At 41.3% G+C, this 13,026-nt stretch overlaps 1 protein-coding gene across 1 annotated transcript in view; it reads left to right on the top strand.

The window, feature by feature from the left end:
- PREP (prolyl endopeptidase) overlaps nucleotides 1-13,026 on the top strand; it is a 198,942-nt gene that overhangs the window by 97,455 nt on the left and 88,461 nt on the right. Inside the window, exon 8 of the mRNA XM_006270251.4 lies at nucleotides 976-1,167. Coding sequence (XP_006270313.1) covers nucleotides 976-1,167 — 192 coding nt within the window. The remainder of the gene's footprint in view (nucleotides 1-975; nucleotides 1,168-13,026) is intronic.

Raw genomic sequence — 13,026 nt, 5'->3', positions numbered from 1 at the left:
AATGTAATCTGGTATACATAGTCCCTTTCTCGTCTGAAACTTATTAAATGCCAGAGTTGTGATACAGAGCAGCTGCATCTAGCCAATTCTCTTTGAAAAGGAATATATTCTCATTTAATCCAATGAACCATTTTAAAAAGTTCCTAGGGGTATCATTTTCCTGCATCACAAAATGTAAAGTACAGTAGCTTTTTACACTAATACTGGTACATTTGATCCTTTTGTTGATAGCTACAAGCTGCTGTAAAGTAATATTATACTGGAATTTCATTTCTGAATTGGAAAGACCACTGCTAATATTGATACTTATTATAATGTGTTAAATATCAGAATTTCCATTCTGTGGGACATTCTGGAATTCTGGGGAGGGAAATAACTCCATTTTGGAAAAAGGAAAAGAAAATATAGAAGAGAATAGCTAAATAATTTCATTTATAAGTAATCAAAATGTATCCTTTCAAAACTTTCAAAGTAAAATTGAGCCAGGTCCAGAAGCTCACTTATGGCTTCCTACTACAGTAGATTGATTGGGAGCTTGAGAGCCTGCGGCTCCATGGTTGAAAACCTGGCAGCCTGAGAGTCTCTGATTCCCTTCAAATAGAAGTGGAAATCTGTGTGGTAGGGTCACCCAGAGGTATGGACACTGGAAGGCCTAAATCCCATTTAGCCTACTACGTGATCTGGCAAGAGACCAGGCATGGTTCCAGTTTGTGTTTTGTTGTAAGTTCCTAGCAAGTGATACGTGTCAGTGTTGATGAATTGGCATTTCCAGCAAAACACTACTTCCCTCCCAACTCTAATAGTTTTGAGACATTTTATTCAACATTTGGCATGATTGTGGCATAACTACTTCAAGTTCTACTGCTGTAGCAGAAGGAAGCTAGCATACAAAGGAACTTCACTGTCAAATATTAAAATAAAACATTCCTTCTTTAATGCATAATGACCACAATAATGATTTGTTTCATGTAACAGGAATTCTTCAGTGGGTGAAGCTGATAGACAACTTTGAGGCTGAGTATGAATATGTCACCAATGAAGGAACAGTGTTCACTTTCAAGACAAACCGCCATTCTCCTAATTATCGATTAATCAACATTGACTTCAATGACCCCCATGAATCCAAATGGAAGGTACTTGTCCCTGAGCATGAAAGAGACGTTCTAGGTAAGAATTTGAAACAAGTGAAATATTTGGGGTTGGGGAGGGTTGTTTTGTTTTTCCAGTAGAAGTCAGGCTGCTGGTTTTCAAAATGTACTTGGACTAGTCTTTACCACCCTCTCAATTTTTCTTTTCATCAAAGATCTCATTTGACAAAGGATGGCTTTCCCATATGTAGAGTAGAGCAAATATTCTCCTACTTCATTGCAAAGGTTGACTTGCCATTTGACTGGCACTCAGATACTACTACAGCAGTCAAGGACTTTTAAACAGAAAGAAGGACAAGAGCTACTCTGGTGATCAGAGTTTGAAATATCTTCATTTACTATAAAGAGACAGAAGATATGGGGTGATGAAATATTTGATTTTTAAAAGAAAATTCAAAGCATAATTCTTTGATATTTTTAATTACCTAAAAGAAATATGTGTTAAAATACATGTGGAGAAAGTCTATTAAAAATGAGTGTCTTGTACCTGGATTCATTTCAGATAATGTAGAAAAGCTTCCCTTGAGATGTTTTTATCCAGGTGTTTGACAGATGCATCATGTACATTTATGTGCTTCATTCTGCACACACTTCATTGTGTAATTATGACAGATCTGACTAGCATAATAATGACTGTTTGAAAAGACTGAACAATTCTCTTGTATTTACTGGGTTTTGTTCAAATTCTGAGGTTCTACATTTATGTAGAAATATGAAAATACTCTTCACAGATGCAATGAAACTGCTTCTGTTTAGCAAGCCAACACTCCCCTCTTTCAGATTTCTCCTAGAACATTAGTACTTTCACGATACCCAAAAGAATGAAGAAAATATTTTTTTTACAACTGTGCAATGAGTCCCTCCTTAGGATTTTCCAGCATGTTCAGTATTCTCTGGCCAGTGTAATAGCTGAGTCGCTGGCATAGCTGTTCGAGCACTCGTGGTGCTCCGGCCAGGTCCCTGAGGACTGGAGAAGGGCCAGTGTGGTGCCCGTTTTCAAAAAAGGGAGAAGGGATGAGCTGGGTAACTTTAGACCAGTCAGTCTTACCTCTCTTCCTGGGAAAATGCTAGTGAAAATAATCAAAGAACACATTTGTGCAGGCCTAGCAGGGGAAACGATGCTGAGGGGAAACCAGCACAGGTTTGTCACAGGTAGATCCTGCCTGACAAACCTTGTAGCCTTCTGTGACCAGGTCACATGCTGCCTGGATGCAGGAGCCGAGGCTGATGTCATCTTCCTGGACTTTAGGAAGGCCTTCAACACAGTTTCGCACCCTATCCTCATTGGGAAGCTAACAGACTGTGGAGTGGACGCCTACACGGTCAGGTGGGTGGCCAACTGGGTTAGGGACCACACCCAGAGACTGGTGGTGGATGGTTCCTTCTCGGCCTGGAGCGAGGTGGGAAGTGGGGTCCTGCAGGGTTTGGTCCTCGGACCGATATTATTTAATATCTTCATTAGCTATTTGGACCAGGGCGTGGAGAGCACCCTCTCCAAGTTCGCTGATGATACCAAGTTATGGGACAAAGTTAGTACACTGGAGGGCAGGGAGCAGATTCAGGCTGACCTGGACAGGTTGGATCAATGGGCAGAGAGAAATAGGATGCAATTTAATAAAGATAAATGTAAGGTACTCCACCTGGGAAGGAGGAACCCTCAGCACACCTATAGGTTGGGGAGTGTCCTTCTCAGCAGCTCAGAGGCAGAGAGGGATCTTGGAGTCATAATTGACTCCAAGATGAACATGAGCCAACAGTGTAACGAGGCCATCAACAAGGCCAATCGCACCTTGTCGTGCATTAGTGGGTGCATGACTAATAGAATAAAGGAGGTGATGCTTCCCCCCTATGCGGCACTGGTCAGGCCACAGTTGGAGTACTTTGCCCAGTTTTGGGTGCCACACTTCAAGAGGGATGCGGGGAATCTCGAGAGGGTCCAGAGGAGGGCCACTCACATGATTAGTGGCTTTCGTGATAGACCCTACAGGGGGAGGTTGAGAGAGCTGAATCTCTTTAGCCTTCACAAGAGACGGCTGAGGGGAGATCTTGTAGCCGCCTATAAATTTATTAGGGGAGGTCAACGGGGAATAGGGGAAGCGCTGTTTACTAAGGCAGCCCAGGGAGTGACTAGGAATAATGGGTGTAAACTAGCTGAGAGTGGATTTAGGTTAGATATTAGAAAGACATTTTTCACAGTAAGGGTGGCCAGGATCTGGAATGGGCTTCCAAGATAGGTGGTGCTATCACCTAGCTTGGAGGTCTTCAAGAGGAGGCTAGATAGTCACCTGGCTGGGGTCATCTGACCTCGGTCCTCTTTCCTGCCAGGGGCAGGGGGTCGGACATGATGATCCATTGTGGTCCCTTTCGACTCTACAATTTATGAATCTATGTTCCAGCCCAGGCTATGGCCACTGGGCACTACAAAGAAATAGTTAAGGTGCTTTAATTTGTTTTCAAAGAAATACTTCAGTTGGTGTACAGCCAGCATAGCCATATCTACACCGCCCTTTTCTTACTCAATCCGTAGCAAGGATTGTTGTGGCTGAAAGGGGGCAGGATCAGAGTACCTCATTTCAAGTTTGGCCAGAAACCAAATGGATCCATTTGGTGACGAGGAACAGTGGTAATAAGCTGATGGAGAATAGGTTTAGGTTAGAGATCAGAAGGCAATATTTTACAGTTAGGACGGCCAGAATTTGGAACCAACTTCCCAGGGAAGTGGTCCTCGCCCCTACCTTGGGTAAATTCAAAAAGAGGTTAGATGATCACCTGTCTGGGGTCTTGTGAACCCAGCATTCATTCCTGCCTGTGGCAGGGGGTCAGGCTAGATGATCTGTTCCGGTCCCTCCTGACCCTAGCTACTACTACTATGAAACTATGACCCATGAGCATTCCAGTTTGGGGGGCTGGGTGTGGGTGGTGGGCTTAGGGGATGGGATGGCAAAGCTGACATGGTCATACTCAATATCAGGACCTCCGTATCTGTATTTTAGATAATAAGTTCTTTGAGACAGCAACCATCTTTTTATATGCACAGAGCAGAGGACATTGTAATAAATAACAGAAGTGACAAATTACCTTTGGCTCTGTTCATCTGTTAAATGTTCAGAAATTTCCTGACCATCTGTGAAGCTGTATTTAGGTCATATTTGTAAAAATGTTAGAGGTGGGTTTGAATTGAATTCATTTATAGCTTAAAAGACTGATAGAGCTCTAATACTATGAATCTTGGCAGAATCAAGCTATTTTAGTAATATTTAGTTTTATTTCATTTAAGTTCCATTCAAAGATAAAGTCAAACTGAGTACACATTTATATACCTGTACTATATATTGAAAATATTTTTATTTGATTATGGATGAATCCATATGGAACAGGGATTTAATTTCAATAATCGAAAGTTCAGAAAAATGGGAATATCGAGGCACTAGTGTTAAATCACAAAAGATTTTTAGTTCTTCGGTATTTTCAGTCAAACATCAGAGAGCATATCAGAACTTGTGCAACAAATAGTTTGACGTAACTGTGTTTTGGATAATCAAATTTTCACTGTATGTGAATACAAAATTAACATGCAGTACCAAACCCATTCTCTATATTTAGCCGTGTATTTAGATGAAAATCTAATGGAATTGTGGGTAAGTGAATAAGAATAGCTTCATCTGAAATAAATTAAATAACTTTTAAGGGTCAATGCTAAAATCATAATCTAGAGCAGTTCCCAAATGATTATATATGATGCCTTTTGTAAATTGAAGGGCTGTATCCCTCTCTACCAAAGGATCTGTACTGGTAATATTCTTGAGTTCATAGCTCTGAATAAATGAAAGTAGCATTGGATCACAGTTAATGAAATCAGAATGCTTCATTCCTAAAGAACAGACTGTCACAGTGAAGAAAGGCCAGCCTGCCATTATGTCATATTGCTTTAATCCTTTCCAAGATTCAGTTTGGAAAGACATAATTATAACAGAAAGCAGTTAATAATTCATTGCCTTGAAAGCCTTGCAGTCAAATGAATTTGTTTTTATTTGATACAAAGATGACAGGGTAATGAAACACCTGAAAAAGCTATGACTGTAAGAACTGAAAGGTTAAATGAGTATAGCTTCTTGTCCAGTTGGATGCATGAAGAAGTGATTATTATCCAGGTGTAATTAGTTGCGTTTGGAATCACTTTATAAACAATTTAGTCACTGATGCTGAAAGTCACAGATGTTTTTGCATTATTAGAATAAAGTATAAAAACCTTTACTCAAAATGCCTCTGCTTTTCATGACCTATCTGTTGGCCATATCTCTTCCTTTTATCCAAGTTCTGTGTATGAACTGGGCTAAAATTTCATAAAAGCATCTACTTCACACACAATAATAAAAACAGTTTATATTTATGAGTCAAGATTAATAAGTGTAAAACTTTGTCAGTGTCCTCCAGTGGCCAAAATTTTTCACAGAGTAAGGCAACATCACTCTTTACTCTTGGTGAGTATACAGTAGTGCAGCTAACAAAACCTAACTAACAAAAAGCATACATACCCAGAGACCAATGTAAATTTAATTTGGCTTCACCAACACAGTCTTCAAGGTGTTGCCTGAAGACTGTAACCTGTGCTGACAAAAAAAAAATGTCATTCTTAATAACACAACATTTTTGGGAAAAAATATATACTCCTATAGCTTGTTTATAAGTATACCAGATGTTTAAAAGCACAGAGCATAAAACACTTTTATTTGAATTCTTACTTCGAATCAGGCTTCTCTCAGACAGCAAACACAGTCAAGCTTTACTTAGTTTTCAGCAGAGATATCACACAGGGTTCTGATAAATTTAGAACTTTAACCTGTTAGCTGAAGAGAAAAAATGGCAATTTTAAAATGAAGGTGTTCAAGGATGGGCTCTGGAACACCTACAGTTCATTTAGTAAATTTAATTTTCAGAAAAATTGCAGTATGAAGTGGCTTTAGAATAAGCTTATTATGAATTGATACTGGTTTTCTTGGCTTTTGAAACATCTATTTTAAAGTTGTCTGTGCAGAGATCTTTCATCAGAAGGATTTTGGGACAGTGTAAGCTTTTGCATACCCCTGAGCTTGATGAGTTGATTAATTCATAATAGAGAGAAGATTTATCTTCCACCCAGACACAATTTAGTGGGCAAATTGAGAGCAAAGGAGTTTTTCTTCATCCTATATATATGACTGGCCCTAGATGAGTCTACAGCATTTTGAAATGTTCCAGCCAACAAGGGGCTCTGCATGCGTTCCCCAGTTGAAATGTCTCCTTTATGAAATGTTTCCAAGTATGTTCACTTGGAAATGTTTTAGTTGTTATGTCTTTACACACCCAGTTAAATTTGTTGTTTTGGTAATGCACAAGCAAAAATAGACTCTTTTGTTCACTCAGTTGTACACATATTGGCTTTGCAGGGCTCACAGGAATAAAACACAGTCCTTTAGTCACTGAAGCAAACAGATATGACTCTAACTGCTTTGAAATTGCCTGTAGTAATTTATAAATACAATATCCTGATCTGATTCTTACGCTATTTACTGTATACATATATTAAATTAATTCAATAAAACAGTGGTCTGGAAATACACTCAGGAAAGTGATGGATGCTGATGCGCTTTTTTCTTCCAACACTTAAGAGGTAATGGAAGAACCATTTAACACATTGCCTCATGTGACCCTTGGGACCTTTGTTTTAAGAAAGATGATCACTGGAATCCACTTGGCAAAGAGGTCTAAAGAGAAAAACTGCAGGTTCTGAATGAGTAAAACAAGTCCATACACAGAGTGATGTAGCCCCAGAGCCAGAGAGCAAGAGAAAAATTATGGGATTCCAACCTAAAGTGAGGTGAAGGTACAAGACCTGGTATCTGTATCCAGTGCTTTCAGGGAGACAAGAGTTGGGGAAGTGCAGCTAGTGCTGTAGTTCTGACAGAGGACGATAGGATAATAGTAGGGCTGGAAACAACCTCGTGAGGCCACCTACCTGCTCAGAGTAGACTCATCCCTGACTACACCATCCCAGTCACGTGTCTATAATGCTTTTGAAATTTTTTAGGGATGGAGATTCCCCAACTTCTCTACATAGCCTGTCCCAATGTTTGACTACCCTGAAAATCAGAAAGTTCTTCCTAATCTTCAACCTAAATTTCCTCTGCTGAAATTTGAGGCCATTGATGCACGTCCTTTCCCCTGCAGCCACAGAGAAAGGGCTATTTCCATTCTCTCTGTAATCTCCTTTCACGTATTAGAAAACTGTTATCAAACTCCACTCCCCCCCCCACTTGTTTTCTCTTCTCCATACTAAATAACCCTAATTCTTTCAATCTTTCCTCATAATAGGTGGGTCTACCAAACTCAAGGCAGCAGCTGGCCAATTTCACGGGTAGATCCTGGGGCTGGCAGCCATTTTGATGGGCCAAGCACAGCAGGCCCTCCCATGTCTCTGATTAGCCAAGGGGCTCTAGCAGTCCCAACTCTCCCCACATATTGCCACATGACCCAAAACTGCAGCTTAATTACCATGATTAAGCCTGGGGAAACCATGTGTTTGGAATCAGGGTGTTTTGAAAAAACTCTATGGGATCATACCCTTGGGAGTTTTGCATTCAAATAAGTAAGTGGGTGAGTGAATGAGCGCATAAATATTCTGAAAACCAGTTGGGCAAACTTTTTTCAGAGGCATAAGAAAGTATTTTGTCAATAGCACAGAAGGCTGGTAGAGAACAGAGACTTGGTAGCCATGTGTTATTAACCATGGATTAATGGCTTCCCCAGACTTAATTAGGGTAATTAAACTATGGTTTTTGAGCCATCCCCAAGTGGCAAGCTTTGTGCTTTTGGTGGGCTTGCTGCAAAATAAATAAATAAACGTACTGGCACGAAGGAAAGCATGCAGGAAGCCCTACCATCTGGGATCATGGGGGGAAGGTGGAGACAGCTCCACCCTGCCCCACCCCTCGCCTCCATTCCTTCCCCTATCATTTTGCATAACCCTGCCTCCAATCCCACCCTCCCATTCCTTTCCCCACCTCTCACGCCATCATTTACGTAACAACCCCATCTGCGTTCCACCCCCCGTCCTCTCTCTTCGGGAATCACTATGCCTCCCGCCCTCTCTCCTTTTTCTGTCCCTCCCTCCCTGTCTCCCCCCACCTTCAGTCCAATATTTACATAATCCTGCACCCTGTAGAGACTGCCCCACACCCCCTCCTCTTTGCCCCCTCCCCTCTGCTTTTCCCACCCATGCTCGAAGACTGTAAGGTTTCACATGCAATTCTGTCCTTGCCGGTAAAGTTATTTTATTGTTTTGCAGCGAGCCTACACTTCTTGAGTAGCCTGTGCTTTTTTGTGATTTCTGCGAAAGTCACAAATCACAATTTCAATAGGTCCCTACTTGTAAGTCATGCTTCCCAACATAGAAACATGGAATGGGCCTATTGATATTTTAGACTGGGGCTTAAAGATGAATCATGTTCTTACGTGTGAAACAGATGACAGAAGTGACCTTCACAAACTCCTTTAACCTCTTTGCACCTCAAATACCATGTCTCCAATATCAGATAACACCACTTACTTCCCTCACAAGGAGCTCTTAGCTTAGATTGAAGCATAGGTTTTCATTCCCTCAGGTACAAAGTGACATCCAAATGAAATGTATTATTATTTGTTTATCAATGTTAAGGTTAAATTCAGAGCCTACTAACTTTTAAGTGCCTGTACACAACTTGGTAGTGTTGGGATTGATGTCTTGCATGGTAGACACCTTAAAAAAATAACCACGATGCCCTTATTTTGATGCTAGTATAACACTGATTTCTAACAGCTGCTGTTATTGTTAATAGTATTTAAAAATTCATATGCAGACCTTTGCCCAAACTGAAAAAAACTAAGAGTAAGCAATGAAGAGGTCTGGTGCATTCTTGCAGCATTCACTTGTTTAATTATTTTCAACATATGCACTTTAAAAATGGGAGCGTGCAATGCAGAGGCAAGATCTAAAAATAAAAATCCATAAAAAAAATATATTCCAGCACAAGTTGGTTTGTCTTTTGCACTGTAGTAAAACCAGATAGGAGAGAGCCAGTTCAAATTTTGGAATCAGGGTCTCAGAATGTATGATTTTGAATAACAGGCAGCTGTGTTAGTTTAAACACCACTATTGATTTATCGTAACGCTGAAGAGCTCTGTGCATTCCATTCTTCTTGCGGTGTTTTGAAAAAACTCCATGGGATCATACCCTTGGGAGTTTTGCATTCAAATGGGTAAGTGGGTGAGTGAATGGGTGCATAAATATTCTGAGAACCAATTGGGTAAACTTTTTTTCAGAAGCTTAAGAAAGTCCCTTGTCAAAAGCAGAGAAGGCTGGTAGAGAGCAGAGAACTGGCAGCAAAACAAAGAACCAGACTGGGGACCTGGTAGTGGAAAACATAATAGATGGAGTTTTGGCTGAGCCCAGGAGTTGCCTAGTAACAGCTTGGCCCTTCCTCTGAAACATGGTTCATCAGCCACAGACTGGGGAGAGGTATGGTGGTCTAAAATCATGTTCTTGACTGGAAGTGTTGTATTTCTTTTTATAACCAGAGCTATTATGGGTCTAATTTTTCTGCTTACTATGGTAAATCTAAACCAGTCACACCTGCTCCCTAGGTTTCTTAAGAAGCTTAGTCTCAAATATTTGCAGCTTCAGAATAGGTTCCTGTGTCACATCACTCACATGTATGAATATGGGGTTGTTTGAGACTAGGGACAACGTCCTTATCTTTTTTAAGTCAGTGGGAGTTTGTCTTTGACTTGAATGTGGCAAGATTTCATTCAAGCTGTTACTTTGCCTCCTTTTTTGTGTTTTTCATTTTCACAGGTATAGAATGAGTAATTCTTTAATCTGTATATTGCTACTGTTCTCACAGTTCTTACACATTCATAACTCTAGGTTATTATAGTGGTGGAAAATATCATTTTTCATAAGCTTGCTATTCTAAAATCTGGACTGAGTTTTAAGGAAGTTTCCTGCAATGGCAGGAGAAAAAAAATTGCCCTCTATATCAGTGGCGGTGAACCCCTGGCCTGCAGGCCAGATGAGGTCTATAAGACCATGTCATCTGTTCCATGGGGCTCCCCACGAGTACAGAAATTTGGCAGTCGGGGAATGGTGGCAGTGTTCGTTGGTGATCCCCTGCTGTCAAATTTCTGGATGTGTGGGGAGCCCCATGGGCTGGATGACTTGGCCCTGAGTTCTGGATCACACCATTGTACAATGGAGCTGGTATGCAGAGTCACTCCATGGATGGATCTAGCATTGGGGAAAGGGTCATGTGTGGGGTCAGGCCACTGTAGCCAAATCCAGCATGCAGGGTTAGACCAGCGTGTCAGATTACACCTGCAGACCGTCCCCACACACCAACCCCATGCTGGAACCATCCTGCCAAATAACCCTGTGTGTGGGATCTTTCTTGTAACTCAAGCTTTGATATGCCACCCAAATGCATCCTTTACTGATGAGGAATGTGTGCTTGCCCAGGAAAAAAATCTGATGTTTCTTCTTAATGATTAATTTTGCCTGGGTCTTACATTCAGTTTGGCCTGTTTTTCTTCTCCATCAGCAGTTTAGCCGAAGCAGCGTCAACATCTGTACAATCAGGTTACTTGGCTTTCTGTATCTAGCATTGGAAAAAGAAAAGATCAGCAGTAATTTCATCCCTAAAAGAAGGATGGATATTTAACATGAAGGAATTCAATATGCTGTACTTAGAATTGTCTTAAATGTTATTAGTAGAGACATTTTAGTGATGAAGTAAGGAACCTCTTTTACTGCAGTGAAATCTATTGCACCAGAAATCCTCTCTTTTTTTAAAATCAGCAACACACGCATCCAACATTCTGAACTGGGCTCCCTCTCCTTAGTAAGTACAGTTGAATATTTCTGAGCACAGTTTCTCAGCATTTTTAACAGGTAAAAGTCTTCCCCAGATCTATGCATAAAGCAGCCTCTCCCCCTCCCCCCAACAAAACTTTGTGCTGGCATTGTAACTGCATATAGATTACATGTGCCAAATCCACGCACAAAATGTAATGTACAAGAAGGATGTATTGTGGCAACACAACAGGGCATGTGTAGATGAAACAGGGGCCCTAAATTGAAGTGGTGGGTTTTTAAAAACACCGCTTCAATGTAGGGCCCTTTAAACCCTCGTGTTGTGCACACGCCCAAGTTTACCTCTGGCGGTGGGGAGGAGAGGGCGAGTTGCCAGTGGGTGGAGTGGTCCCTGAGCTGTGGGAGTGGAGCTGGTGCTTTCCTCTGCAGCAGCGGCGGCCACTCCCCCCCCCCCCCCCCCCCGGGTAGCATCCACCCTCAGGCACTTGGCTTGGGCGGTTCTGGGGGGCACCGCAACCGTGGAGGGAAGCACTCCTGCACAGGTGAAGCAGGCAGGCAGGCTCCAGGGGGGGAAAAAAAGATCAGGCTCTCCGCTTTATTTTTTTCTTGGGCAGAGCCTGCCTTCCCAGGCTGCTGCCAGGCTGCCTGCACGGACTTCCTGCAGAGCCCCTGAGCTGAACAGAGCCCAGTGCTTTGCTCCACTAGGGCAGCAAACTAAAACTTGGAGGAAGAATTTTAGTTTGCTGCACCCCAAGTCATTTAAAGCACATTACGCCGCCGAATTTGCTACAGCGGCTGGAATTACTGCGGAATACACTGCAAACACATGCAAACACCAACACCATTAAAGTGGTGTAAAAACATTAAACCCGCTTTAAAGTTTTGTGTGCACATGCCCATCGTTTCATCTACGCAAGGCCACAGCTCCTCCCTCCTCAATCTTCCCCTGGGCCCTGCAGGCCACCCTGCCCCACTGCATCTCTACGGGAAGGGGCAGAGGCAGGAAGCAGAGACCAGAGAAGGGAGGGGGATCCCAGCAGGACTGTTACTTCTTTACTTCAAGTAGTTCTTTATACAACTTTATATAAATAAAGTGTTATTTCCACACCACAAACCTCATCAAATACTGTACTACCAACAATTCACTTGCTGCTTCAAGCACAAGTTACAGTGCTTAGCCAATAACTATGGCTATGAAGAGGGGTAATACAGGACTCTACCCCTTCAGCTTTCTGAGCAAACACAAGAAACCACCATCTTGGCAGTTGCATGGCATGCAGCATTTCCAGGCTTGCTTCTTTTCCAGTGGAAAAAAAACCCAGCTTCCCTACTTAAAACATACACTTCAATTTTAGGGGGCTGATTTTGGAGGAAAGTGTGTGTTGTATGTGAGAAAATTTGGTAGTTTAATATTTTTTCCGCTAAATAAGGCAAAGATGATCCTGTAACTCAGTACATTTAATTGAATATACCAAATGCAGCTTTCAAAGAACATTTCACATTCCATCTTCACTTATGAAATTTATATCATGCAAGAGCTGTGACTAATTTATAAACACTGATTCACTGTCCTGTGCTGCCTGGCTCCATGGCTAAAACTCCAATAAATGTTGCAATATAATGTGTGTGAGTTGGTCTGAAGCTGCCAGGCTTATGCTGAAAGACAATATTTTTTTAAACGTCTGAAGAATTAGCATTTGGGGGGTTTTTTGTAAGTTGGATGTAAGGTATAAATATTACTAAAACCTTTAAAATAATGTCAAACTTTATTGGTATATCAGAAGTGAGTATGAAACAATGATAAGTACTGCAAAATGTTGGTATTCAGCTTTCTAAAGAGATAAAGTAGTATCTTAGAGTGGGATGAAAACCTTTCAGGAGGCATTTTTCATAGGCAAACACTAATTTGACATAATGAAATTATGTGGGATTGACAGGCCAGAAATTTTTTAGAAAAATAATTGTTTAGATTCTTCCAAAATAGAAAATTTCAC

This window comes from Alligator mississippiensis, chromosome 1 (genome assembly GCF_030867095.1).
Source record: "Alligator mississippiensis isolate rAllMis1 chromosome 1, rAllMis1, whole genome shotgun sequence".
NCBI lineage: Eukaryota > Metazoa > Chordata > Crocodylia > Alligatoridae > Alligator > Alligator mississippiensis.
The sequence above is the reverse complement of the archived record's forward strand: the minus strand, read 5'-3'. Positions and strand labels throughout refer to the sequence as shown.